Here is a 27,398-nt window from a genome sequence, read left to right as displayed (position 1 = left end):
CCATTTCCCTTCTTAGCTTCTTTCTCTGTTATAAACTTACTTTCAGCTGAGGAGATGATCTAAACAATATCAAACATTACACTGGGAACAATTCACACTCTCACACTCCAGATAGAAGAAACCCTGATTCTGATTTCAGCAGAAATATCAGTTCTAGTACACTCCCAAAACCCAGTATCAACCCTGCTTGGAGCATGAAAAATTAAAGATATTGGGAGTCTAGTCTGGGTTTTACCTGGTATGTAAAGGATGAGAGCATGAAACCAAATAGGCAAAATTAGCAATAAATTAGTCCAAAGATCTTTCATCTTCTTTCATTATGACCATGTGTGTTTTATCAGGCCTTTGAACATACCACCAAGACCAAAGGCAGGCCCTTCCTCAGGGCAGTTCAGTGGTGGCTCTGAGTAGCCTGGTGCAATAATCTACCTTTTGTCGTTGCCAATAGAGTGAACCAGGAGAAAGACGGGCATTTGAAGACTAAAGTTTGGGTTTTTTCTTATGAAAATGTGCCCAAAATGTATATAAACTCATATTGAGGAGACACCTCTTACCACTTAAGTCTAGAAAGGTCTTAAGTGGCAAGGTCTGGTCTCTAGTTTATCTCTGGTAGTTGCTGTCCATTATATGGGTAAAAAAGGAGCATACCAGAAATTGTGACTCTTGCCAACACCTCAGGCAGTTGAGCACACTAAGTGATAATTATGCTTCTGGCAACAGGTTAAGCCAGATGTTCAGGAGCAGCTGCTGTCGACCTGTTGGCAAAGTTAGCTGTTTTCATGGTATGATGGAGTGGTACTTGGCATCTTTTTAGGGAAAGAGGGCATACAACTGAGGGGAAATTATATTGAATATAAGGTGCAACAATGTGTCATGATGATAGAAATGTACATCAGTAGTGGAGAATGGAGAATCTTGAAAATGATGGCAGCTCTGCAGAGGGTAGAAAAATATCTCCTGGGCATCATTAGTCAGTGATTTCTGTTCATCAAAAAGGGCCATATCTGTTTCAAATAGTCTAGCTCTGGATTGTGGGAATATAACCTAGAGGCTTTTCTTCCATGACGGTACTCAAAATTCAGGCACATGGTATTTCTTTGCTAGCAAGTTTTGTGAGGAAAGGAAATACAAGGTTACAGTGGAAGGCCACAGGTACATTACCACTGGCACAGTGGAAAGGAAATGCATGGTAATCTTGGGTCTAACATTTCTTGAACCCTCATGTACTTCTGTAATTCCTCTGTCTTTCCTTCGTAAACAGCACAGAAGGTATCTCAGCGCTTGTGGGAGCACTTGCAATGATGATCACTTGCTATTACAACGAGGATTTTATGAGTTTCCCGTAGATAATTGGTCCGTGCAGGGAAATGTTTTGAAGGAGCTTTAGTCCTCTGTTCCAGCTAATGGATTCAGAAGCCAGTTTTAAAAACTTGTCTTAATGGATAGGAAAATGTAATGAGTTTTTGTTTCCTTTGCGTTTTGTACCATGCTTGAAAATGTTCTGAATGGGATGGGTTTGCATCTGTAAGTATGCTTGAACAGGACATATTGTCTTAATTGTACATTTACACAGATAATTCAGTCTCCAGACCATTTGTCATCTCTGAGAGGGGTAAACAATTCGCTCTGTCCATGAAATGCATCTTTTCTGTGGAGTCTATAGGAAAACTGAGTAGTACAGAGAAGAAAATATGTATTTATACTTTTTTTTTTTTTACAAATATAAAGTTGAACGTGGACAAGCTTTACATACTTTGCAGTGTATCTGTAACTAAATTCGATATAATTTAGCTTTAAGTATGTCTGAGATTTATGTAACTGAATTGTCAGCATTTATCTATGCGAAATACTCGATATCGGGCATCTGCTTTCAGAAGCCCAATGTTGACCCGACTGTGTGTCATCATGACCAAGACCGGTTTCTCACCATGGGAAGTTTTAAATTCCAGCACCCAGAACCTGTAGTCCTAGCGTTTTCAAAGTACATTCGAATGAGATCCCAAATCTCAGCCTTTGGTATTCATGTACGTGTTTGCACATGAATGATCTTACATAAACTGGCATTTGTGTGCTTCATTGCTTCACTTTTCTTAGGCAAATACGTATGAGAAAATATGTGTGCTTCTAGGAAGAGCCCATTAAGAACTTCTTATCAGGGCTAAACTGCCTCAGGGGTCCTCGGGGGCTGATAGCATTTTCTGTCCTCAAAAGTCTACTGCTAAAGGGAGCTGCATAGAAAAAAACAAGGATGTTTTACCCGTTGCTCACTGGAGAAACATAAAGTTCAGCTTTTCGCGTTGTACAGTGTTGGGTTTTTTTTAATGAAGAAACATATGGCAAGCTACTTGTGCTGGAGAAGATATTCTTTTCTGCTTACTCATCCCAGAGGGTTTAGTCTGTTGTGTTTTTTTGTTATAAGCATAAACATTGTCTAACCATTGGGGAGACTTTGTCTATGATCAGATCTGCTGATGTTAATGTTTCCTTTAGGAACTAATAAGAATACCTCAAGAAAAAATGTTTTTATATTGAGGAAAGATTGTAGAGGAGAGCAAAATATACACAAATAATTGCTGTGTGTTTCCCTGGAACAAGCATGAAGGGTGGATGGGTGAGAATGTGCAACAAAAAGCTCCAAGAATAAATTAGATAATATTGTGATGTTCTTTTGTTGTTGCTGTTAAACTCTATTGCTCTGTTTCATAACATTTTTGTGTACTAAGTAACTTTGGGATGGGTATACCCTTCAGGTCTGAAATCCTGCCTGAAATGTGTGTGTGAACATGTCTTTTTTCCCTTCCCAACTTACATCTATTAAACTGTGTAGCCCTATCTATTTCCCACTTCATAAATATTCTACCTTTAAACTCATCCTTTTAGAAACAAAGCAATTGATAGGAGAGATGGTAGTTTGGGAGTTTTCAGTGATAGCTTTTCTTCTATTTCTATATGCGTGATCTCCAAGATACACTGTACTGTTTCTTGACAACTCCTCTGCATAAAATTTTGAAAAATTTGTGGAATGAACTTTAAAACTTCTATTAAACAACAGCTGTAGCTCAGAATCCTAGAGTAATAAAGTATCTATTTCTTGTTTTCCTAAGGCTTTTAACAACTGGGGCCCCCACAATTCAGGACAGTTTAAGGTCCCTATCCTATGTTTAGATCTGTGAAATAGGCTCCCTATTCTTTCACATGTTTCTGTTGAATTCAGAAGGTCTCCAAGCTGAGCTCAGACTGCACTGTCTGAGGACATGGAAGAGAAAAGCAAATGAGATGGGAAGGGTTAAGCAAGAAAAGTAACCATAACAATAATGTGACCTTTCCTGTTGGTGGGCTGTAGACTATCATTTGTTCTGCAAATGGTTTTGCTTGTCCAAGCAACCAATGGTTGTTAGTTTTGAAATGGAATTGAGGCACATTACTTAGCTTTGTTTGTCTTTGCTCACTTTGTGAAGCAGAATTTCCTTCAGAGTGATATGGTGGTTTCTCCAGAGTATTTAAAAACTGCAAGAATAGCAGCTGGGCCGGGAGATGGTGAAGGAACATCTGTAAGAGCTAGACCTCTAGATGAAATTCGATGTTTTAACTTCACAGGGGCAGCAGGTCTGTTAGCTTGCTATGAGAGGGTTTGCTAACTGCCCTGCGTCTCCTTGTGTCCAGGGTGATCAGCATGCCATGCTGTGGTTTGTGTGGTTGAAATTAATATGTATTAATTGATACTTGTGGACTCACTCCTGCCACTATTTATGATTAGAATTTGGGAACTTAGCTGTAGTGACACAAATGCCAAAGATAAAATGTGTTTCTCCATGAAATAGGGGGACCGCTGTGCCCTGTCTTTGGGAATGAAAAGGAGAAGGGTTGTAATGAAGCTGTGATGCTTCTGTGTCTAGTTAGAAAGTGGTCCAATCAGTGGGCCTGATGATTATCTTGTGTGAAATGCTGGTTTTGATGATGCAAGGAAAGATGGGCTGGGCATGAAGAGGTGATCAAAAATTGTCTAAGAGATTCCTATGTAATGCCGACACGACGCATTGCTAAGCCAAAAATAAGTGCACAGGGTAGTGAGAAAGCACTACTGGTGAGTGGTAAGTGCTTAGAAGTAGAGGCTGATTTAAATACCTCCACTACATTGGCATCATGTGACTAAAATTCCTCTTTCTTGCTTCATATTATTTACACCTATGGAAATTTCTGTAAAGTCACAAATAGTTTCAAGGTTCCATCCTTGTAGGCAGCTTGAAAACAATCAAGGAGAGAAAATCCCTGCACCAGAGCGCTTCAAATCTAAATGGACCAGTGAGGCAAGAAAGAAAGAGGTGCTACCCCCATTCTCCTTCCACACCTTTGGTTCCTCTCTGTGTGACTACAGAGTCTGCTTCCTTTCCATGGTCAGCAGTAAGGAACCTGCCGTGCCCTGTGCAACACACTCTCTGAATTTCAAAATGTAGCATCAAGTCAAACCTTCACGACCTTCCTGAGCACCCTCAGAAGGTCTGCAAACATCTGGTGCTAAAATGAGGCAAAAGTTGCCGTTGTGGGTCGGCCGGAATGGTCTCCATTTCTTAGTCCTCTTGCCGAAACAGATGCTCCTGCCTCTTGCCCTGGTGCCCTTTGGTGCACCCAGCAGGTTGTTGTGGCTGCAGAGGGGGAAGGCACGTCCCAATGGCTTCCTGGGGCATGGGCTTTCTAAGAATAGGTACAGTGTTGTGGGGGGGTGCTGTTGTTCATTTCTTTGCTCTTTCCGTGCTGCATTTTGGCCCTCTCTGCCGTGCCCTCCCTCCCTCCCGTGCCAGTGCGTGCCAGTCCCCCCTGGCCGGAGGAGTGCCCAGCTGGGCCATGCAGCTGGCGTGGCGGGGGCAGGAGGCGAGGGCAGCCCCCGTACCAGCTGTACCCTCACACAGGAAGGCCTCCAAAGCCTGTTTCCACATCTGCAGGAGAGGCGACGTGTCTGCCCATTTACCAGTTGCGTGTGGCTTGTTGCCCTTACAGCTGCGTGAAAGCAGTGGGACTCTGTCCCGTCCTCCCCCCGTGGCTCCCACGGGAGGATGAGCGTTCCCACAGGATGCTTGAGAGGTGGTGACAAGCCCCTGCTCTGCCGAGCACGGGAGCTGCAGCTGGTGGCACAGAGGGGGACATTCTTCAGGTTGGGGCGCGCTGCTCCGGAGGGGTGAATCACAGATTGCGCCAAAACCGAGAGAGAAGTCGGGAGGTGTAGTAGGGTGGCAAAGGCAGCACTCACTCGCTTTGAGGAGTGCCACCATCCTTTCCAATGGCTTGTCCTGTATCCCTGATGACCCTAAGTGACATCCCGTCTTCCACCTTTAAACTTGCCTCAATGTGCGTTGCCGTGTCACCTGCTTTTCACCCACACACTCTAGTTCCTGAGCTTCCCCTTGCAGTACTCCCAGAGACATGACTTCCCTCTCTTTCAGCAGAAGGTAGTTTGTCTTAGGGGAGTATTTGTTAAATGCGATACAGTCTTGAATTAACATCTGACATAAGCGTTGCTGAAAGAAAATGGATCCCACCATTGTGCAGCAGGTATAATGGGGCTTCTTAAACAGCACGGTTTGGGAATAACCCAATTCCTTAATTAACTCTCTCTTTCTATGCCAAAACCAAGCTGTTCAGGCAATTTTATTCTTTTCCCATGTCTGGAAGGCAGTACAGTGTTTAAAGACTTCAGTAAAGCCACGAGTCGATTTTTAATAACACCTGTGTCTTGAGGTTGATTGGGGGGGATCGCTGTCTGTCATTAACCATCTTATTTAAGTTTACTAACCAGTTCGTTGTCAAAAATATCTCTGTTTTGGAAGAAATGTGACACCTTTTTGCTCTGTTTCTTTAACAGATTACTTTGCTTTTCCTCAGCTCCTGCGCAAAGGGAGTCTGGCACCCTGGAACCAAGCTCCCATTTGAAATAACTAGCATATACCTATGAAGTATTCTTGAAAGGAATCAGGCTTTTTGTTTGTTCTTTAATTATTTCTAATTAAACATCAGAGGATTGCTTGAGATAGTTGAAAGCTAAAATGCCTTTTCTGCACAGAACTCTTCAGATCCGTCAGCTCTCAGTTATTTACCCGCCATGGTACTGCTGAGGAGTGGCTCAGGTTTTTTCCTATGAAGAAGAAAAACAAAAGCACTTTCAAATGTCTGGTTTCTGTGGGTAGATGTAGGCCGTGGCTAATAGTCATGCACCCATGCTGTGGTGGTAGCCATCAGGCTCGTCCAGTGACCCTCCATGTGCTCTGTGCCGGTGTTCCCACCACTGTCTCCTCAGCTAGGCCAGGCTCCACCTGATATGGAGGGTGCTGCTACGTTGTGGGTGTCTGTGCTCCAGGCATGGAAAAGGGCTGGAGGTGAATGGCCACCTTCTGTCTTCTCACCAGTGATGCTCCTCCTTTCCCCTTGGAAAGTGCTGAAGGCTAACCAGGCAGAGCCCCTGCTGCCCTACACAGGAGCGTTGTCCCCTGCTGTGGCATGGTATATCTTCACCTCATCTCCATGGACTGATTTGGGACAGGAAGTTTATTGACTGGCTACTTCTAACTCTCTAAAGCCCCACTGACTCTCAGCTCAGGAAGTTATAGGTGACGTGTCAAGGACTTAAAGCTTCTGTTGTAGCCTGGGATGTATTGTAGCAGCAGTATATTTCTCATGTTTGGCTTATGGGTTTAGGAGGAAATGGGTTGCCTGGATTTTGTCCGTCGATGCACTTTTCTTTGAATGGGAGCCATCCTTCTCCCAGATTTAGGCCATGGCACTGTACTTGTTGTGGTATCATCCTGCTGCAGTTTAAAAAGGTAACCTTGCCCCGTCCCTCCCCATCTCCATGCCCTTTTACAGGTACACTCGGCATCTTTTAGCTGTGAACCACGGTTGAACCCTGTGTATTCATACTGAGCCGGTCTAGTGACACCCATAGTAACCTTGATGGTAAGGGTAGAGTGCTTGGTGGCCTCCTAACTCTGCAATGTTACTTGTTCAACAGGTGGTCTGGGCTGCTACTTCACATGTTTGGAGTATCAGAAACAAGCCTTTCTCTGATTACTGTTATATACTTTTTGCAAGTATTTGCCTTCCAGAGCAAGGGTGGGATGGGGAGTTGGATGGGATATTAAAAAAAAAAAAAAAAAAGAAACAAACAACAAACCAAAACCTCAAGAATGAGCAAATTCAAGCTAGGAATGTTTTATGATTACGATTTCAAGTTTATTGGAGTTGTGTGGGGGTTGACAGTGCCGCCTTTTGTGGCACCGTCCTGTAATTGCGTGTATTCCCTTGTAAGTCCCTTTGTGCCTCTCTCTGTGCTCCCATTGACTGGTGACAAACAGCTCGGGGGAGCACTGGCGGGTTTGTGTTGCAGCCTGGGACGGCTCTGTAATGAATCCCCCAGTGGGAATTTCCATCTCCCCTTCCAACTTCTCCCTCCTGCTGTGGATTACCTATATACATGTGGCTCATGGTTTAGGTGGGCTAACGAACCAGGAAGGTCCCAGTTCTCACCCAGGTCCTAGAAACGTTGTGCACGGGCGTGGGAGGGAATCAACTCCATGTGAGAGCGTGGTCAGCATCACACAAACTCCCCGCTGCCTGCAGACAGCAATTTGCTCACGGGATCTTCTTAAGCCACCGATTTGGAGCATACGGAACATATTTGTGACCTTACCAAAGCAGTTTAAAAGTTTTTATTTTAATTTAATCGTGCTCACAAAATGGAAGGCACTGTTAGTCCCTTATATCAATATACAGCCCAAACTCCTGTAAGTTACAGGGGATGTTGTAATAACGTGGCTTTCTGCCTTTAAGGTTTAGCAAAAAAATTTCTCTAATGCTATTTTTTTGCTATTACTTGCAAACAGGAATTGAATAAGCAAAGAAAGACCATTATAACTGTGGTTTCAGAGGCTGTTCAGCTTGAAACAAAGGGATTTCTTCACATTCAACCTCATTAGTCTGATTAGTGGGCTTGTAAAATGAAGCATGAAAATGAAACATGACATAGACATGAATTGATTGTACTAAAATCTACACAAGCTGCTGCTTGGAAATGAAAGGATGACAGCCATCTTCTCTGAGCTGTTTCAAAAGTTACGTTTTCAAAGTAGCTCATTTTTTAGAGCCTGTAAATTACATTGCTGTGGCTGCTAAGGGGAGACACTAAGAAGCTAAAAAATCCAAATAAGTCAGTCAGGTGATTTTTTTTTTTAAATAGAGCAGAAAAATCTCAAGATGTAACAAATTATCAGTAGAAAGAAATGTTGGGCAGGAACACATTATGACTGGGTAGAAATGGATTACAGCCTACTTGTTTCCATTTTTAGAATGGAATAGAGAGAATAGTTAGCATTATTTTTGAAAATGCCTCTGTATCCTGCTGACTTCTCTCTTCAGAAGCCCTCTGTCGTGTTTCCTTGGTTATTGTAAAAGTTCCTGTACGGTTGGTTGGGCCTTGACTGGAGATCCTGAGGGAGAGCAAGTTTATTCTTTCAGCATCAGTTCAGTTACTGGCACTGTGCAGTACAGGTACAACACTGTCTCTTACATCTAGCGTTAGCTGTAGAGCTACAACATATTATCTTTCAAATTCAGGTTTGATTGCCTAGTTTTTTTAATAGACCTTAGTCCCGTAAGTCTGTATCTCTTTGGGTATGGACTGACTCCCACATAGTTCTCATGCTGTCAACGTAGGCCGGTCCAACAGCAATGTGTGCTGCCCTTGACTGTGTAGCGGTCCATGTCCTTTTTCTTCTGTAGCCCACTCTAAAAAAAACCAAACAAAACCACCAAAAAACACAACAACAAACCAGAAAAAACAATTTGAATGTACATTTTGGTGCTGCTGCAATGCTGCTTTCAAAGATGACTCATGGTGGTACAGATAAGATCCCAGAACTTCTTTTGCAATTGTGTGGTCTGCATTTCCAATAAGAGCATGTGGAAAAGAATTTCTAGATGCTGATGGATGTTGTGAAAAAGCGAGATGGAACTATTGACACAGGAGAACTACTCAGCTTCTTGGTAGTTAGAAAAGGAAGGGTATGGCTAGGGGCTGCGGCAAATTGGGGAAATATCTTATTGCTGTGAAATGAGCTGTTGTGAGTGAGGATGGCTGAGCACAAGTGTGCTTGGGGGACCCTGTAATGCTGGTTTTGGTCCTAGCAAGCTGCTGCTGTTAAGGTTTGGCTCACTGGGAAGAGCTGGGCAGGAGAGTAGTGTAGTGGGTACACTGTGCTGTTGCCCTCCAGGCAGTGAAGCTTGGGGATCTAGTGTGAAAGCAGAAAGTGTATAGGTTTTGGAAAGCTTCCTGGAGCAATTTCCTATTAAGCAACTCTTGCCATATGTGATATGGCTCTGTAATGCACATCCATGAAGTATTTCCATGAACCATGGAAAGCATAAATAAGCATTGCCAGGCTTATTTAGTCTTTTGTTCCATATGTAAGTGGATTGTGCATTGTCTGTGTTAAACTGAAGTAAATGGGTTTCGTATAGGTGACCTGTGTTGGGGACAGCACATGAAAGGAACAGCCTGTTCAGCCCCTGTATCTGAAGGACCATCAGTGTCCTTGAGATGTCCTGCTGCCCTGTGTCCTGCAGCACGCTGGGCGCTCCCGTGTTGAGTCAGGAGTGCCCCATGGAGAGCACGAGTTCCTGCCATAGGCTGCAGAAGACACGATTTGCAGGGACTTGGAAAAAATGGTCAGCCCTCAGTAACTGGTTTGTATCATAGGCTTTGCAGACACGTGGGATTTCTTGGCATGAGCCAGAACATGGTTTTGCCTATAAGAATCAAAATACTCTTTGAGAGGTTTCCATGGAAAGGAGGCACGATGTGGGGAAATCGGAAGGGGAGGTTTTCTTGGAAATGTCCTGGGGAATGGCTCAGCAGGACATAGTGAGAGCATTTCCTGCGCTCCCAGGGGGCTTGTTTAGGCTCCACTCTAAACAGTACCCTCCAGGGAAAGCATTCTCCTGGTAGGTTTTGAAGAGACCACTTTGAGCAGGTTCCAGGATGAATCTTCTGAGTGTGCCCAGCATGGCGGTCAGCTGTTCAGAGGCTACTCAGAGGTTACTCTTCTTGAGCACCGAGCACAGGCACTTTTCTCCCTGTTTGTACAGTTTGCAGCACAGGTTTGTGGAATTCATGCACTAAACAGGACAGAAGAAATCCTGGATGAACAAAATCTTAGCTCTGTGTGTGTGTGTGTGTTACTAATACAAAACCTCAGTGCAAACAAACCCTGCCCAGCAGGGACTGTGTTGCAGAAAGAAAAATGAGAGCACTGTTGACTTGAACGTTCCCTGTCTTTCCAATGAACTTAAATGAGTTCCAGATATTTCGTTGGTTCCTGGTTCCTCTGCTGGTTACCCAGACAAGTATTTTAGTGACTTTTATTTTTTTCTGAAGTTGGTTTCTTCTTGCTTTTGCATGGAGGGAGGGAGGATGTGTAAGGGAGGAGGTTGGAGAAGTAACTCTAAAAATGAAAGCCTAATTTAAAGTGTTTATTCAGTATATTAAGATATAATTGATGGTTGCAAAAGCCAAGGTTTTGTCTGTGCTTTTCAGGGTGCTTGGGTGGCTTTGCAGAGGCTTTGCTTGCTGTGGATCCGAGGAAGGGAGAATGTGGTGCTAGATAAGAGCAAAACCAGTACGTACTTGTTCAAGGTGTTGCCTATCATTAAGCAGAATCTTTTCTGCAGAAAAGAGGTTTTGAGAGGGAAGTGCAGCGTTGACCGAAAATTAAAGTATTTGGTGTTGGTGTCTCCTTTATCTTTGAGATTTCTGCAGTGATCAGACTGGCCCTAAAAGAGATGATACTTTGCACTCCAAAAACTGACTAAAGTTTAAACAAATTGAAGTTGTGAAGTGCAAGCTGTGTTAAAGGGTGTAAATATGCTTTAAAAATATAAGCATCTCTGTATTTGGGCAAAGCATATAAAAACTGATCTTGATGTTTGCAGTTGCAGTTAAAAAAATTGGAGAGTAACGGGCTTTCCCAGTAAGCTTCCATTGGTTTGCTTTCTGTTAACTCTGTTTTGGGGGCTGCAGTTAAGGGCAGCGCTATCTGTGTTAGCAGTAAGGTGATAGACACAATTAGTATTGCCTCCTCTTCCAGGAAAAAAGCCAATAGATGTCATGCGACCGATCTAAAAATGGATGGTGACGACATCCATTTTATGCTTCGTTTGATCCAGTGTAATACTGTTGTGGTGCTGCTGTGTGGAGGAGGGGCTGAATTAAAAGATATATATTTGTATTGATCATAGGGCAGCTTTTGTGGTTTGCCACTAGGAGTTCATGCAACTTCTGCTAGAAAAAAATGCCAGGGAGCTGTGGGCTTCCGTCTGGGTTTTTGAAAGTTTTAGGGTATTTTTGGGATTTGTGCTTTCCCCTTCTGTCTCAAATTTGGCCTTCACCAGCATCTGGAGAAAAAGAGAGAAAGACTTTCAAGCTGCTGTTTTGTTGTTTTTTTTTTTTCACTAGAGAATCTAAAATAAAATTCAGTTGCATAAACAGCTGTAACTGGGAAAACACGTCCCTGTCGGTGTCTCTGCTGAAGTGGTGGTGTGATCATTTCACTGTCACTCTCTCCAGCAGACTTAGGAGAGAGCTGTAGTTTGCCTGTGGGAGTGTTAACCTTTGATTTTCCTGACTTAAGGGTTATAACCGGATAGAGAGATCCCTGCCGGTCACTCTCCTCCAGGGCAGCCCAGGGTTCTCCAGGTTCTGAACAGACAAACTCTGGGGTGAGTGCATAAGGATTGCCCGGGGCTGAAAATGCCAGGGGATCAGCTGGACTCGGCAATCACACCCTAAGCGAGCTTGTTGGTGTCTATCAAGCACATAGCAGTGTCTGGAAGTGCTCTGACAAGTGTATGTGCTCTGTATCAGGCTTAATTTTTGTCTTAAACACAAAATTGTTGGTATGGGAAGAAGAAAAAGTTTGGGGAACCACAAATACGGATTCTCTTCCCACTAGTGTTAGCCCTATGGTGCCGATAAGACTAAAAGAGCAAAACCATGCTGCTCCTCTTACGGCTGGGAAATTGTTCTTGCTTAACACACAGAGTTCAGCCATCTGGGTAAATTGCTCAGCTCTGTTCTCATCTCCAAAGCTGCAGGGAAAACCGTATGTACTTCTGAAATTTGTTAGGATTTTCCTTGAAGCACAGCGTCAAGAGGATGATGAAGGAGATACTGTCTGTGAGTCAGAACCTTTTTCATCCATACCTCACCATCCCTTGCTTGAGTAGCAAATAGAAACGGCTGTCCAATAGCTAAAGAAAATGTCGAAATGAATTGGTGGTGGTGTTGCAGCTCGCAGGGGGGTGCACAAGCTTCCTGTGGCTTGGAGCATTAAATCTTGGAGCATTTCATGTCAGGGCAGGGATTGTGATTGTCATACCCAGGGGATAGAGCAGAAATGGGGTTTCGCCATTTTCAATGTGAGCTTGGATCACAAAGCGCAGAAGCTGAGGGTTTGGGCAAAAAGGGCTGGTCACCTGGTTGATTGTCATATCAAACAGACAGCCAAGGCAAGGATGTGACCTGAGAGAACCTATGCTGGAAGTCCCTGAATCTGTGCTAAAAACTGCTGTCTGGAACGAGGGGCATGTAGAGATGGGGCAGATTGGAGCAGGCTTGTTGGGAGGGGAAGGTTTGCTGGGGAAGGGGAAGGCAGCACGAGGCAGAAACCAGAATGATGAAACCACAGACCTAGGTAAGGACTGGGAAGTAGGGGTAGAAATGGGATCAGGGCTAGAGGAAAGGCCAGGAATGAAGACTAAGCAGTAAAGGTTGCTTGCTGTGGGACAAGAAGCATGTTCAGCTGTTCAGAGATGAGGACTTTCCATGTTTGATGGCTGAACAAGCCATGAAGCTGTTGGTCCTGTGTTACTGTAGTTTATGTAAGACCTTTGGTCTTTCTGGAACTACATGCTGGAGGGTGGCACTAATATGCCTGGAGGAAGCAGTGCTTGAGGTTGGTTTCTTCTGTCACAAGAAACTTAGCTGTTGGTTTGCCTTTGCCGGTGCTGTGGGGACACAGAGCTTCAGTCACTAAAGCTGCTGGTATAATGCTTTTTCTTCAGTGCCAGTCTTTCAACAGCCAGACCCCAATTCAGTAGCCTACAAATTGTATCATTTCAAAAAGTATACCTGGGGTGGTTTACACTCGTGAGCCTGTGAGGATCTAGCTTGCCAGCTTTGTCCGTAATTCAAAGACCTAAACACAAACATTACAAGTGGGAAGTTTGGGGTGGGTGGGTGTGCTTTTTTTTTTATTGGTGTGTGGTGGGGGTTTTTTTTTTTTTTTTTTTCCATGTGAGACCTGAGGCACATCACTAGATGCCAAAACTGCAGGCTGCTTTTAGACAAAAGAAATGACAGTGATGCTCTCAAGTGGAGTAGCTACCATTTTTCTCACTTTTTTTTTTTTATTTTTTAAATTGAAGCAATTTTTAACGTGAACACGTGAAAATGAGGTACATACCAATTACTAGAGCCTTTTGTGGTGCTTTTGTAGCTTCAGTTGACTAAAGAAAGCGACAAGAAGGAACAGAGCCCAAGGGAAGCAGGAATCCACGCCTGTCCCTGCCTTCCCTGCGGGTGGGGGTGAGCTCCCAGGGATGTACGCAGCCCCATTACTGAAGGCGGCTGTTGAGCTGCACGTTGGTTTGCACTAAGGCAGCAGAACTGGGACGTGTGGCAGATTTTGTTGTCCTAAGAAAATACCGTGCAGGATTTTCTTTTCTCTTAGAAATTGTTTCTCCCTCTCTTGGGAAGCCTATAATAAGAGAGAAGGAAAATAATGCTGTTTTTTAAATTTAGGTGACTATTTCCAGTTCTCCACTGTAGGTCTTAAAAAAAAATAATACAAAATTGGCATGTCTTTGTAATAGTGTCATAAAGCTCCTCAGGGAGAAGTAACAGATGAAACCTTCACCATCTAGAACTGGAGTGTTTGTGTGTTACACTGAGAGTGTTCCTGTGTTCTGCCCGTTGTTGCTAGCAAGTGTGATGATCACCTACTGCCTGCAGATCTCAGTACTGCTTAGGAGCTTGGTGCCTCACCTGAAAAGATGGTTGGACTTGGCTCCAAGTTATCTTGGCTTTTTTGAGGTTTTACTAGTCGTCTCATATTTTTATTTTTTTATATATATATATATCAGGATGTTGAGAATTTACTATAGTATTTTGTTGTAACCATTTGGTAGATAAAGAGTGTGAATCTTGCATGAAATCTGTGGTCTAGGAGAAACCTGGGCTTGATCAGTTTAAAAAGAGAATAGACTTGAAAATCTGCCAGAGACCGAGACCCGCCCCAGTCATGAGTGTTCAGCAGAACTACCTGGTTTTTATGAGAACATAGTGTTGAAGAACCTAGTTGTGAACAGTTCTGTCTGTGCTGGTGGAGATGCAAGACCTGATGCCAAGAAAAGGTGCTTTTAGGCAGTGAAAGAGGATGTACACCTAATTTTAAGCACTTCTGTTGGCCTACTGGGGGGTTAGGGGGGAAATCAACGCTTTTAAAAAGCTGTAATAAGCTCCTGTTCAGCAGCACAAAGCTCAGCTATTGCATAATCTAGGTATTATGTTTCTGGTCAGGATTTGGTTCTTTTGGGTACATAAATTGCAATGTCAGAGCTTAGCTTTCCAGGACACTTATAAGCGTAAACGATAAAAGCCACTAAAATTCACTGAAGTGAGAAGTGTTTCGCTGTATTAGAAGGGTGGCGGAGGGGAAGGTGAAGGCACTACTGGTGTGTTACTTAAGCTACTTGAATATGGGAGTGGTGAGTGCTTGAAGCACTTCAGAATGAGTGAGATACCCCAAAAAATAGTGCCTCGCATCCATAGGTTACATTAGCAGCCAGTGATTAAAACCTTTAAAAGACAGAAATTGATCTGAACAGGTTAATCTCTATTTAAGATTGGCTTTTGTTTTTTTTCTTTAACCTCTCAGACTTGCCCTGAAGATCAATGGGATGCTTTAAATAAGAGTATAACAGGCTCTCCACTTCTGGGTGTTGTAATTACTGTTAATTGCAACAGATTTAGAAGCAAGGAGTTACTTTCTACACCTGCTGAGCATCCCATCTAGAAAAGGAGGCAATGATAGCTCATTTATGCAGATTATTCAGAATCCTGGCTGTTGTTTGAGCAGCTCAAGGGTGCCTGCCTGGGCACTGCAGGTGTTTAAGGCCGCTGTCAGAAGGGTCAAGCACCAAGAGCTTCCACACAGTCCTATCTGAATTTAAGTGCATGTTTCAAAATGGTTGTCTGAATGTGCCATCCTCCTACGGCGGTGTTATTACACAGGCAGAACTGGCAGCTTCTATAGGGAAAAGGATTGGAGTGTTTAACATTAAGCAGCACTGGGTAAAGGACTGGGTGGGTGAAGTGGGGGCTTGGATGGGGAAAGCCCATTATTCATGGGCTTGTCAGTACTGAATATGAGAATATGATGGCTTACGTTACTGTCACAAAAACTGAAGCGGGGAACTGGAGCAATTCAGCCTTTAAAATGTGATTTTGTCAACTTAATTTTCTTTCTTTTTTTTTTTTTCCCCCCTAAGGGTAGTATTACAAGAGGCACCCTCAGCTCCTCATGCAGAAATACACTCTTGAAGTAGAAGCAGCAGTCTGAGCCACAGGACGTGTTTCAGAAGGGCCGTCTCCGTTTGAGGAAAGTTGGGAAAACTCTACACAAAGTTGGTGGTACGGCCACTTGGCAGGCTGCTTCCCAGCTCTCAAATACGGGTAAACTTTTGTTTGTTCTTTCATTCTTCAAAGATCAATGCAAACCTTTATTTTCTATAAATAATTTAATAAATACTTTTGTTTTACAATGATACAACAAATAACAAATTCATAGCAAACGAGTCACAAAGAATTTAAGATCAGTATACTTTAATAAGGTATCAGTGTCAAAATACATTTCCTTATCAAGTTAAAGTTCCCATACAGTTATAATATTGTCAATAAGAATTCAGCAATATAGATTATGAAATAATTATGATAAAAAGTATGATTAATATTAAGACATGGAATATTTTTTCAGAGTGTTTTAGTAAACTGTTAGGGTATATAATTTTTAATGCTGAAACTACACAAATAAGAAATAGAAGAGCAGTATTCAAGTGTCTTTAATCCTTGAAGCCTTTTAAGTCCTTGCCACTGCACATTTGTCAAATCTGGCTTGCCAATTTTCATCAGATTTTGATGCTTACAATATATTTTTTCCACATGGTAATAAATTCATTTTAGGCATAGATTATTTTTGGTAATAAACTCTTGAAATATTGCCTATAATATGACCTATCATTTTTTTTTACATTATGTACCAATAACAAAAGATCTTCAGCTTTTCTAAGTAGGTGTGGTTAAGACTCACTTAACGCAGCACACTCTGAAGTGCTCAATGAACCCAAGGCTCCCTCTGTGCAAGTGTCAGTGCATGATATAAAGCAATTTTTAAACCAGGCTTCAGCAGAATCAGAAATCTCAAAAGAATATATCTTTGTTCTGAGTTTCTGGGCCAGATTTTTACCTTTTGTACGTTGCCACAGTTCCATTTTCTTCAATGAAGCTACAATGATTTATACCAGTGGAGGAAACAAGATGATACATCCCAACATATACCTAGGTCTGTATGTAATTTAAAGTCAGAACTGCTCACCTGCCTTCTATTATTTTAATATTTTTTTTGCTGTTTAAATATGGTGTAACTTAAGCTTTCAAATGCCTTTGCCTTTGAAAGCATTCAAAGCCACATTTTTTAAAATATGTGCATGACAACTAATGATAGTTGGAAAGAAGATCTGAAAATGGCTGCCTTTTAATGACATTTCAGCTACTGATTCATGTAAGGCAAGTAAAAATGATAGCCTGCTGGCTATTCAGCTCGCTACACAATCCTTAATTCTTTTTATCTATTTATTACTGAGTTAGCCTAATACACTGGGAAATATTACTTTTACTTTCAGTTTTAACAATTCAATATTTCAATTATATTGCTAGCTAGCACATAAGATAAAAAAGGGTGCCATTAATCAGAGGTGTTAGTACTGGCTGCTGGTCAGATTCCTGAAATATCAGCAACACCGTAACAAATACTAATAGTTCTAGCAGAAACAGCTCTTAAAGCTGTGGTGTCCTAGATACAGCAAAAGTACCAAAAGATGATTAACTGACCTGGAGAGAAACTAAAACATAAAAATAAAAAAATCTAATTTGTGTTTTAAAAAAAACCCCAAAACTATTACAGGAAACAACAAAGAACAAAACAAGAAACTGCAACACAAATGAAAACACAGGTCTAAATCCTCCACTGGGGTAAATCTGTAGGACTCCCTTGGCTGTAGAGCTAAGCCAGGTTAAGGCAACTGAGAATGTGGCTCGCTTCTGAGGAAAAAAGCTTACAATGTGCAACTTTCACAGATACCCACAAACATTGCAGTTCACCATTCACATTTCTTTCAACAAAGTGTATAAAAAAAATGAAGGGAAGGGGGGAGGCGGAAGGCTGGGATTTTTCCTTAGTATGCTTTTTCAAAAATTATTAAAGTTACAATACGATAAATGCTGGAAAACAAAGACTCAAAGGATTTCAATTTGGCTGAACAAAAAACTGTGGTTGGAGATCAAATTTGTTTTATGCATCTTTGGCAATAAAAATAAATCTTTGCAGTACTGCAGCCAAAGTATCACGTGATAAGGCATTCACACCACAGCTTTTTATAAGCATGAAATTTGAAGAAAATTTCAGAGTATAAATTACATGTAATGAGATAAGGGGAGGGTAATCAAACTCTCTAAACAACACTTTAATTGCAATAGAGAAAATACAGTAGATGTATTTCTTTAATATGAATAATAAAGTGAGTAACTTCAAAAGGCCACTATTTGGTAACGTGAACAGGTTCAATATCTAAGTAAAATCCTGTAAAAGTGTATTGGTATTAGAAATTGTCTACTTGCAAAAATATATTTAAAAACTGAAGCTGTTTTGAACAGTATAGGCCACAGAACATTGCAGGATCGCTCAGGTTGCCTGGTCCAGTGCTCTGAGCAGTTCACTGCCCTGCAGAAGCGTTGAGTTGCCCAAAACAGGGACGTTTACCTCACAGTCATATCTTGTCAACTCGGGCAACAAGTAGGGTTCGAAGGAGGGCCCCAGCAGACGACTGGTCATACCTGGAAGAGATTCATGAAGTCAGGCACGGTGCTGGGACCAGAGAGACAGAGAGAGGACTTCTTTCCTTTTCTCCCTCTTATGTTTATAGCAGTTATAATTTAATTTTTTGTTTATGTCAGTATGCCTTGAACCACCAGCAGTTACAGGTTTCAGAGCACACTTATGTGTCACTATGCACTGCCTTAAACTGTTGTGTCTCACACAGACACGTGTGGTTTTTCACCTCCACCCCCAATTCAGACTCTTCTGAGAAAAATCATATCAGCACAGATGAAGAAAGCTGTAGTAAACACCGATTTCTAAATTGACACCCACTCCCCTTCTATTAACAGGGACATATATATGTCCCCTTTAATTACTTATTTGAACGTCTAGAAGGCATGTGTTAGGACTCTAGCCTACAAACCTCCCATTATCAATGCTGCAATGAAGTAATTTAGTTCAGTTTAATCAATTCCATCACAGGACAAGAGTATGGATGGAGGCTGACTGGATGACTGGTAAAAAGGTATCAAAATACTTTTTTCTTCATATATTACAAATGTAAACATTTAAGTTTCACACTACACAACAGAACTACTTTTTCATTCTATGAAGCAATACATATTTGGTTCTTAGTTTATCATCCTCCTCCATATTTTCTAAGTGTTTTCTTTCATGGTATCAGTATTGGAACTAAATAACAACATTTCCCAGTTTCTGTATTTGACAGCTCTTACCTGATGCTTTATGAGCTGGCTGGACAGGATAGTCCTGATAATGGGGACTGTAAAACGGAGGGGGAAACGCTCCTGCTTTCAAATTCTCCCCAGGACTGCCACAGGTGGGCGGCTGCTGCTGCTGCTGCTGTTGCAGTTGGTTCATTGGTTGGCTCAGACCTCTCGAGTTACAGAGAAATTCATCTGATTTACATAGTAGGAAAAAAAAAAAAAGAGTTAAATTAAGCCCGTGTAATAATTATAGTAGATAATACTAATTCAAAGCTAAGTGATCCTTGCTGTGATGTTCACGCGGCGTAGGAATACCTATATCTTGTCACAAAGGAAGCCCAGAAGCAGCACTAGCTCTAGAAGCAGTATTGCACCCACGATACGCTTGTGTGAGAAAACACAATGTTGTAGAGAAAAAGCGTCAGTTCTAGCTCTGAGGTGTCCACACCTTGGATCAGCGTGAGGTAAACTCATCTCCATTAAGCTGATCTCTGTTACCCCCAAAAGCAAGAGCGTGAACATACATGAAACCATCTACCTGGTAGTTGTTAAATGTACTTTAAATTGTCCAGCTCTTAGTGATATGACCTGATCTTTCATTTTAGCTTACTGTAATATTTACAGAGCTTATTTACATTTCCTTTTGAAAGAGTTTTTGTTTCTGTTCAACCCGTCTTAAAATTGTGTTTCAATATGTAACATTGCAAAACCACATTCTTTTGTCTTACCAGTAAGAACACTTGTGCTGAGAGACTTTTTTTCTGTAACCAAGGAACAGGTTTCCCCTTTGAGAAATTTCATTCTCTTCCACATTAGCTGAGATGGGTTAATGACCGACGGATCTCCCTAGAATGTGAAGAAGAGCAAAACAAATAATTACACCGATGACCCTGGTGTGTCCAAATTAGTGAAGGGGATGCATTTCTTCTGATTACCCCGCTCAGCTGTTGCAATGCTTGTTCTTCATAATCCAGTTGTCGTTTCAGTTTCAAACTGTTAGACAGCGCAATTCTTGCCGGGTTTATATCTATGCCTCGTTGCCCGAAAGCATCCAGGGGTCTGTGGAGAAAAGATCTCTGGGTGAGTGAGCAGGGAGGCAAATCTAACGCATCTTGATCATATATAGAGATTCTTCTTTCATTTAAAGACATTTTAAGGTGTCTTTGACACATGACAGTGGACAGACCTCAAATGTCAAACAAAGATTTTTGTTTCCTTTTGTTAGTCATCCCACAAGCTTTAGAAACAAAATTTTGACTTCTGGGATCAAAGACTAATGAAAGTCTAGCATAAACAGCCTCTAGGAATCTCCAGACAGACATAAAAATGCTGTGGAAAAGAAAGTCATGTGATTTTTCAGGATAGCATTTTGAGAGCCCTGCCTGTCCACCTGCTTTGCATACTCAACACAAACACAGAGGTTACTGTTTGGGGACAAACCCTTACTTTCCAGATGCATATTCAGACACTGGTATTTCTGCCAACAACAAGAAATCCCAGAAAGCAAACTACAGGTAAGCTGCACAGCTTCATGTTTTAAAATCACCATTGCAATTTTATGTACTTCCTGAATGCTTGAGTATAACCAATGCCAAGGATCCACCCTCGCCATGCTAACCAAGACCTACAGAGAAACTTCTAGCTACAACAGAAAACTTCTAGGACTGTAGCCTCTGATCTACATCTCATCCTATACTGGTCACACGTGTAAGGAAGTGACCAAGGCAAAGAAGGGCTATAGAAAAAAAAAGCCTGTAATTTCAAATCTTAGTTATATTATTATTTATGTATGCCAACAATAAAAGTACTGTAAATCCTCTCCCCTATTTTCTGTTGTGCAAAAAATATGTGGAAAATAAGAAGGTATGCATGGGTCCTAGCTTACTGCTGGGCCAGTATGCCTTTTCAGAATTTTTTTATAACTGCATAAAGTTAAGCAGGCTTTGCAAAATTACTTGGGTAATCTTTAAGTGACCAGCAGGAAATCCATTCATGCATCCATACTTGGCAGCAAAATATTAGCCCACTTCTGATTCCCCTAGACTGCTGCTGGGAGAGCACCAGACTCACTTCCCCAAAGGTGCAGTCTGATGGCCATCAAAACAACTACTCCAGCTGAATTGAGAAAAAATAATTTTCCGATATTATGCCCCTCAACCCCCCCATATTTTCTGAGTAAAATACAGAGTTATACCCCAAAAACTCTTACCTTTTTTTATATATGGGCATGCTGGGAGAGTGTACTGGTGGCCCCGAAGGGGAACTTGATAGGGATCCTGAGTATTTATCCATGAGTCTCCATTTAGCAGGAACATATTCTAACGGGGGATCAGGTGGCCACTGAGTGTTTGGTCTTCCTCCCATCGAAGACAGGGGAGTGCTGGCTTGGTCATGGTACGGTGGCAGCGATGACCTACTCATGTTGTTGAAGAACACCGATGACAGGGACCCGTGACCAGGGTTAATATTTTTGTTTGATAGCTGTGGGCAATATTTCTCAGGGAGGAACTGATTCTGTGAAGCAGAAGCAAGGGGTTGGAAGATGGTACTCATGCTACTTAGACTCTGCTGGGTATTTTGTGCACTTTCAGAGAGAGGACGTTCTTCTTGGCAGATTGGGCTGAGCTGGAAATCTTCTCCATCCATAGGAATGTAAGGAGCCAAGGTTTCAAGGTCCAGTTCATTGAAGTCAGTCTGCACGAAAATAAATTAAGTTAATAAGGAAACTAAAAGGTAATAATAGTTGTGGCAGTTAGCGTGATATGAAATACTAGTAGAAGCGAAACTAAAAAATCATTCTATGCCAAATTTACCTACATGAAACTGGCTACCTCCTATTTAAAGGCCTTATTTCCATGACTAGCATATATGTTTCATCATATCATCAGCAGCAACGTAAGACAACAATTGAAGAAAAAAAACTTCCAGATAAGCGGTATTTGCTAAAGCAGCTTGCATGCAGCCTGCAACATGACTGTGATCTGAACTAGATCTTGTGTTTCATTAAGCTTTGAATAACTTGTCTGCCAAGACTCTACAACATGTGGCACGTAGTCCAACCTTTGTTACTTTACATGCAAGTAATTGTCACATCTCTTTGAAATCCTCCAAGAGGTAAGACAAGAGGAATATAACCAAAAATGACAGCTTTCATTTTACAGTTGGAGGAGGCATGTGCTATGCGGGGCGTTTCTTTCTCACTTTGAGGTTTTGCAAGAATTAGCTTATTCATATTTTGTTCTAGAAAGGATGTTTACTTGCTAGTCATTAGGCCAGATTAAAAAAAAAAAAAAAGAAAGTCTGCTGCTTATATTCCTTATCTAGTCTTCAGAGGCTTCCAAATTCTGAAAGCTCTCTGCTGCTTCTTTCTTCTTAGCAGTGCCACCATGGTGACATCCTAAGGCATTTGCTTCAGAGAGTTAGTGATAGAAATTTACACCCCAGCTTTTGAAAGTGTACATTATTGCTAGTGTTGTGCATCAAAGTTTTGGTGTATATTTGCAAATGCAGTCTGCATGTATGTTACTGTACCTGCACATATAGCATGCATCTGTACTACCTGCTAGCAGGGGATTGAATTCTACAGCTTTTGAAGAGATATTAGTTCCTTACCTGGGAGTTGCATTGATTTTTTGATTCTGTGTCCATAGCAAAGAGTTTTTCAATCACCTCAATCTTAAGATCTTCATCCACAGAACTGTAATAATCTTCTGGGCTGCTTGGCTGCACAGAAATAATAATTTGCTATAAGCAGCAAGGCAATTACAGTATTGTCTTAGCATCGTGCGGTTTATCTGTGCTATTCAGTAACAGACCTTTCCTATCGTACCAGGCTCTATGTACAGCGTACTCAGAAGTGGACAGTTTTGGGTTCTATCATATGCTCTTCTCCAACACAAGATTATTTCTCACTACAAACTTTGAGAGCTATACTGATTAACCCAGTACAGGAACCTAGTTGCTGTCTTAGTTTAAATGTTTTTTTAGCAACTGAGACCAGCGACACTGTTAAATACTTGTGCCAAGAAAGGGAGACACTTAGCACTACCTCAATGTCTTTATTAAAATTGGACATCCTTCTGTAAAGGCTGGCTAAGAATGGCTCCAGCTCTTAGGCACAAAGCCCTGAAAGCACATTCATTCCTCCAGTGAGGAATTCCCTGAAGCTCCTCTCAAAAGCCCGAGTTGGGTAAAACTTCTGGACCAGAGCTTCTAGTTAACAACAAAAAAAGGCCCTATGGGTCTGGGGAAATGTTGCTATTTTACATTGGCATATTATTTAAGACTAAGTCCGTGAAAGGTGGTAGCAGGTTGTACTAGCTGTTTTATAGGTTATAGTAATTATTGAGGAACAGCTGCAGGATGCAGTTCCCAGTATATATTTTTGCTATTGATTCTTAAGATACACATAATACAGGAGGGATATAGATACACTGGGCCTCGTTAATAGGCAATGAGACAGGACTTCTACATGAAAACATATTGATGGGACTTACATACAAAGCAGAACATGCATTTTCTTTTAAAGCTCTTCTTACCGTGGAGCAACTACTGTTGCTGCTCGCGCTGGGAGTACTGCTGCCAGGTGCCATCTGAGGCATTGTAAAGGACGGTATCGTCAGTGTTTCACCTTGAGCAGCGTGGCTCTTCACTTCTGCTGGCCAGGCTTTGTTTGGTGTCAAAACAGCACTGGGGAAGGCGGGGCCTTCCTCAAACTTCTGTGTCCCTGCATAGAGTTTTAACAATATTAATGATGCTTTTAGGTCGTGCTGTGTTATGATATAATTGCAGCTATTCACTGAAAGTAAACACTGCTCCCAGTTGCCATGACAATAAGTTGGCATAGACTTAATGCATGTTGTTTAGTCAGCAAAAAAGCCTGATTCCGCTCTCATTCACAGAAATTTTCCACTGGTGTAAGCACGTGGGCTCTTATAGCCATTACTCCTGATTTGTACACACAGCAAACAGACCTTGTTTGTTAAGCTTCTAAATGTAGGCTCATATGTGGTTCTTTGTTGCACAGATATTATTCATACAAATACTAACCAAAATCCAGGGAAATAATGGCATCGCCAGGTGTTGGTGCCAGCTGAGCAAGTTCCTCTGGTTCCTCCTTCAACTTAGTAAACAAGAAGTCACTCTTCTCCGTGCCAGGGATGCCGCTGTCGTAGGTGGTGCTCATCGTCAGCAGGTGAGGCTTGAAGAGCGATTCCGTTTGGTCCATGGAGAACACAACGTCGTTCTTCTCAATTTCACTAACAAGAAAAGAGGTTTTAGGTATTTTGCCCTCTAAAAAAACCCAAAGATGTGGGTATCATAGGCAGTACAAAACTCTAAAGCTGGGGACCATACAAGGGTTTTGGCCTGCCTGGGTGGCATGCCAGGCTCTCGAGAGGCGAGGCAGGGTTCCAGCGTTGCTGAGCACCACCGGCTCAGATGACGCAGAGAGTGTGGTCAGGACTTCTGTGGGAATACTCGGGGCTTTGTTGCTCTCCTTTTTAAAGGGACGTAGTCGAGGCTATAATGACCTAGACTATCACTCAAATAAGTATTTCCTATTTTGGCCCCATCTAGGACCAAAAATACTTGAGTTTTGCCAAACAGAGGCAAGACTCCTGATTGGTCCTGATTTTTCAGACGGAAAACAGCTTCTCTTAGCAACATACTTAATTTTATCTCTCTGTCACAGCATTAGAAAAACAAAGCACACTAACAGTTGTGTTACACAATAAAATCTTAAGTTCAGGCTTTATACCCTGTTGTATCAGCAGAGCAGCCGTGCTGCAGAAGAGAAAGCCTGTGGTGTATTTCAACAGCGTGTATGGGAACGGGCATGCCACATTTTTCATCAATGTCTAACATCAGTAAACAAGACTGAACAAACATGACTAAACTGATTTGAGAATAACAACACTGAATAAATAGACCCTTCAAAAGTTCCTCTGATTATTGCATTTCTTCCAGCAGATGAAAGCATACTCATTTCTTCTGTCCCGTAGGACTTACCTCAGCACGTAGTTGACGCAGACGATGCACTGAGGCTGTAGGTTGCGCGTGTTGTAAATCACTGTTCCTTGAGTCTCCAGCCACACGTACCCCCCGTGCTTGGCCAGCAGCCGGTACTGCCCCGTCACCACCTGGCCTTTGGTACACACTGAGGAAAGGGGGCAGAGAGAGAGAAATAATGCAGCAGGACAGGAAAGCTTGTTTAAAATAAACCCGCTTCTGAGTTTTCATTATGGAAAACTACACTATTTGTTAGCAAGGATGCTTAACTTTTGGAAAATTTGGCCATTATAAATATAAAAGGGGATGTTAATTTGAAGTCTCAAGATGCCTGGAATTTGAGTTCTTTAGATGATCTAAGTATTCAGTGTGGGATTTTTTTTTTTCATTTAATTTAAGATCCTAATTGCCCCCCTTTATTCTAATGCCCGTTGATTGCATTTTTCTTGTAATTTTCTGTTCTGGAAGTGCCTCAGTTTAGGCTCCCAAGCTGATCTGCAGAAAAGTGGATTTATTTAGGTGATGGATAAGCCCAAGAGTCAAATGATTTAAAAACTATACTCACAAAAAATAAAAAAATCTCATGGTTTAAATCTATGCCTGTTCTGTTTTTATACCTTAGAGTTAGGAGCTGGAGAGATCAACACCACAAATAAAGTGAAGGTGGCACTAGCACAGCATTGGTCTTAAGAGGCTGAAAAAGTAATATCACTCTTAAAAGTATCAAAATGAAGAACATAAATGAGACTGTTTTCCCTAGGAGAAAAATAATGAAGCTGAACTACTGTATTTCTCTCCCTGCTTGGACTCTGTTGTTCCTCTGCAACAGCTTAAATTTAGCAGCCTAGAAGGAACCAAGATCTTTGACAAATCAAAAATGTTTATTTAACTTGAAATGTTTTTTGAACTGACCTGTGTTTCTGAAGCAATAAACTAAAAATAGCACAACTTGGGTTTAAAGCTTCATCTAGATGTCTTAAGGGTGAAATTCCACACACCCCCTCCCCCCCAATATTTTGTAATATTTGAAGAGAAGTTCTCAGTACGAAGCCCTGGACTTCCGAGATGTAAATTTTTATGGTGTCCTGTCTGTTGTAAATCCTTTCCTAAAAGCAGTGAATATTGTCATGTAATTCACAGTTGTCAGATGAGGAAAAATATTGTTGATCAATGGCAATAAAATTAGGGCTGGAGTATGCAAGCAGTACTCCTACTAATAAGAGTTTGTATTTGGAAAGCAGATGTAGCTGCTCTGAGAAGGAAAGGTGGGAACTGGCTCAGCTAAACCTTTGACCACATTGGCAATCTTTCCTTTTAAACAGCTTTTATGCTCAAAGACAGTGTGCAATCGAACTAATGCCCGAAAAATAATGCAATTTGACTCAGTAAGGCTGGAAACTTGATTCTGAAGTCTTTGTACAGAAAAATTCCTTGTGAATGTGGCCACTAACATAAGCTACTTGTTGTCAGTCTCTCTGTATCGCCACCGCACAAATGTACAAATCCAGGCCTGTGAAACACAACAACTGTTTTGCAGATAATTGTTGCTGGGTTTATCCTCCTGTCTCTGAAGTTTGTTTGTTTTCTTCCTAGGAGTATTTAATCATCCTTCATTTAATTTATTTAGACAAAGTAGAACATTACTTTTATTGATTAAATACTTCTGGTGGAACAAAATCAAAAGGCTTTCATTTCAAAGTGTTTTAGTGACTGGACTGTTCTGCTCTGCTTGTGAAACATAATTACACTGCTTCCTAATCATCAGCTCATCAATAAGAGTCACAGTGTAGGCGCCTGTTACATTACAAAGAAGCTTTTTACTGCTTTAATCTTTTTTATTATTATTATTCAAAGCATGTCATGTTCTGATATAATAAAGTACAGCAGAATCCCTCTGTGGGGTAATCTCATAAATTACTAATACACTTGTAACTGCTGACTTTATTATCAATGCTACATTTAAGGTTCTGCCTTCAGAGTGAACTTCTCACTTCTCTTTTTTTAAAGCATACGTTACCTGGATCTAGTTACAGCACTAGTAACTACTGTACTACCTACAGAACTAGTGACATCTCAATGAAACAGGCTCCAACTATATTCCTTATCTTTGCGTGGAGAAAGGGGGAAGGCAGAGACGAATTTGAATACAAAATTTGTTTTTTAATTACTGAGAGACACTTGAGGAATATGATTCACTTGGAAGCCTTGTCCAACTGCTGCGTACTACCAACTAGCAGGTCCCAGATGGTGCCATTCAGCCGAATGCACTGAAAGCACTGAAGTCAATAGCAAAATTCCCAGTGGCTTTAACAGCAACAAAACCAGACTCTAACTGGAAACGATTCTAGATTATTAATCACCCAATTGGAAAATATAGCTCTGGAGTCTTTTGTGTAGATCTATGTGACAAGACAGAGATTTTCATCTTGCTTGCATAACGTGACAAACTGGGTATGCTAAATACTGC

The 27,398-nt window shown here is 41.6% G+C and overlaps 1 protein-coding gene and 1 long non-coding RNA gene across 4 annotated transcripts in view; one reads left to right on the top strand and one right to left on the bottom strand.

Moving 5' to 3' along the window:
• The window catches only part of LOC106893141, a 60,812-nt gene that overhangs the window by 21,912 nt on the left and 11,502 nt on the right, over window positions 1-27,398 (top strand). For both annotated transcript variants that reach the window (XR_001412999.1, XR_001413000.1), the window contains exon 2: window positions 15,592-15,775. This is a non-coding gene — a long non-coding RNA (uncharacterized LOC106893141). The remainder of the gene's footprint in view (window positions 1-15,591; window positions 15,776-27,398) is intronic.
• The window catches only part of EPAS1 (endothelial PAS domain protein 1), a 78,361-nt gene continuing 66,788 nt past the window's right edge, over window positions 15,826-27,398 (bottom strand). The window contains exons 9-17 of one of the 2 annotated variants that reach the window (XM_014950850.1): window positions 24,932-25,079; window positions 23,972-24,180; window positions 23,461-23,648; window positions 22,535-22,645; window positions 21,132-21,616; window positions 19,858-19,981; window positions 19,651-19,768; window positions 18,932-19,114; window positions 15,826-18,211 (exon numbers count right to left, since the gene is read on the bottom strand). In XM_014950850.1, coding sequence (XP_014806336.1) covers window positions 18,060-18,211; window positions 18,932-19,114; window positions 19,651-19,768; window positions 19,858-19,981; window positions 21,132-21,616; window positions 22,535-22,645; window positions 23,461-23,648; window positions 23,972-24,180; window positions 24,932-25,079 — 1,718 coding nt within the window. In that variant the 3' untranslated portion in view covers window positions 15,826-18,059. The remainder of the gene's footprint in view (window positions 18,212-18,931; window positions 19,115-19,650; window positions 19,769-19,857; window positions 19,982-21,131; window positions 21,617-22,534; window positions 22,646-23,460; window positions 23,649-23,971; window positions 24,181-24,931; window positions 25,080-27,398) is intronic. The other variant, XM_014950851.1, reaches the window with a different exon arrangement.

This window comes from Calidris pugnax, unplaced genomic scaffold, assembly GCF_001431845.1.
Source record: "Calidris pugnax isolate Ruff unplaced genomic scaffold, ASM143184v1 scaffold24, whole genome shotgun sequence".
Lineage (NCBI taxonomy): Eukaryota > Metazoa > Chordata > Aves > Charadriiformes > Scolopacidae > Calidris > Calidris pugnax.
Note: the sequence above shows the minus strand (reverse complement) of the source record. Positions and strands in the feature narration are given on the sequence as shown.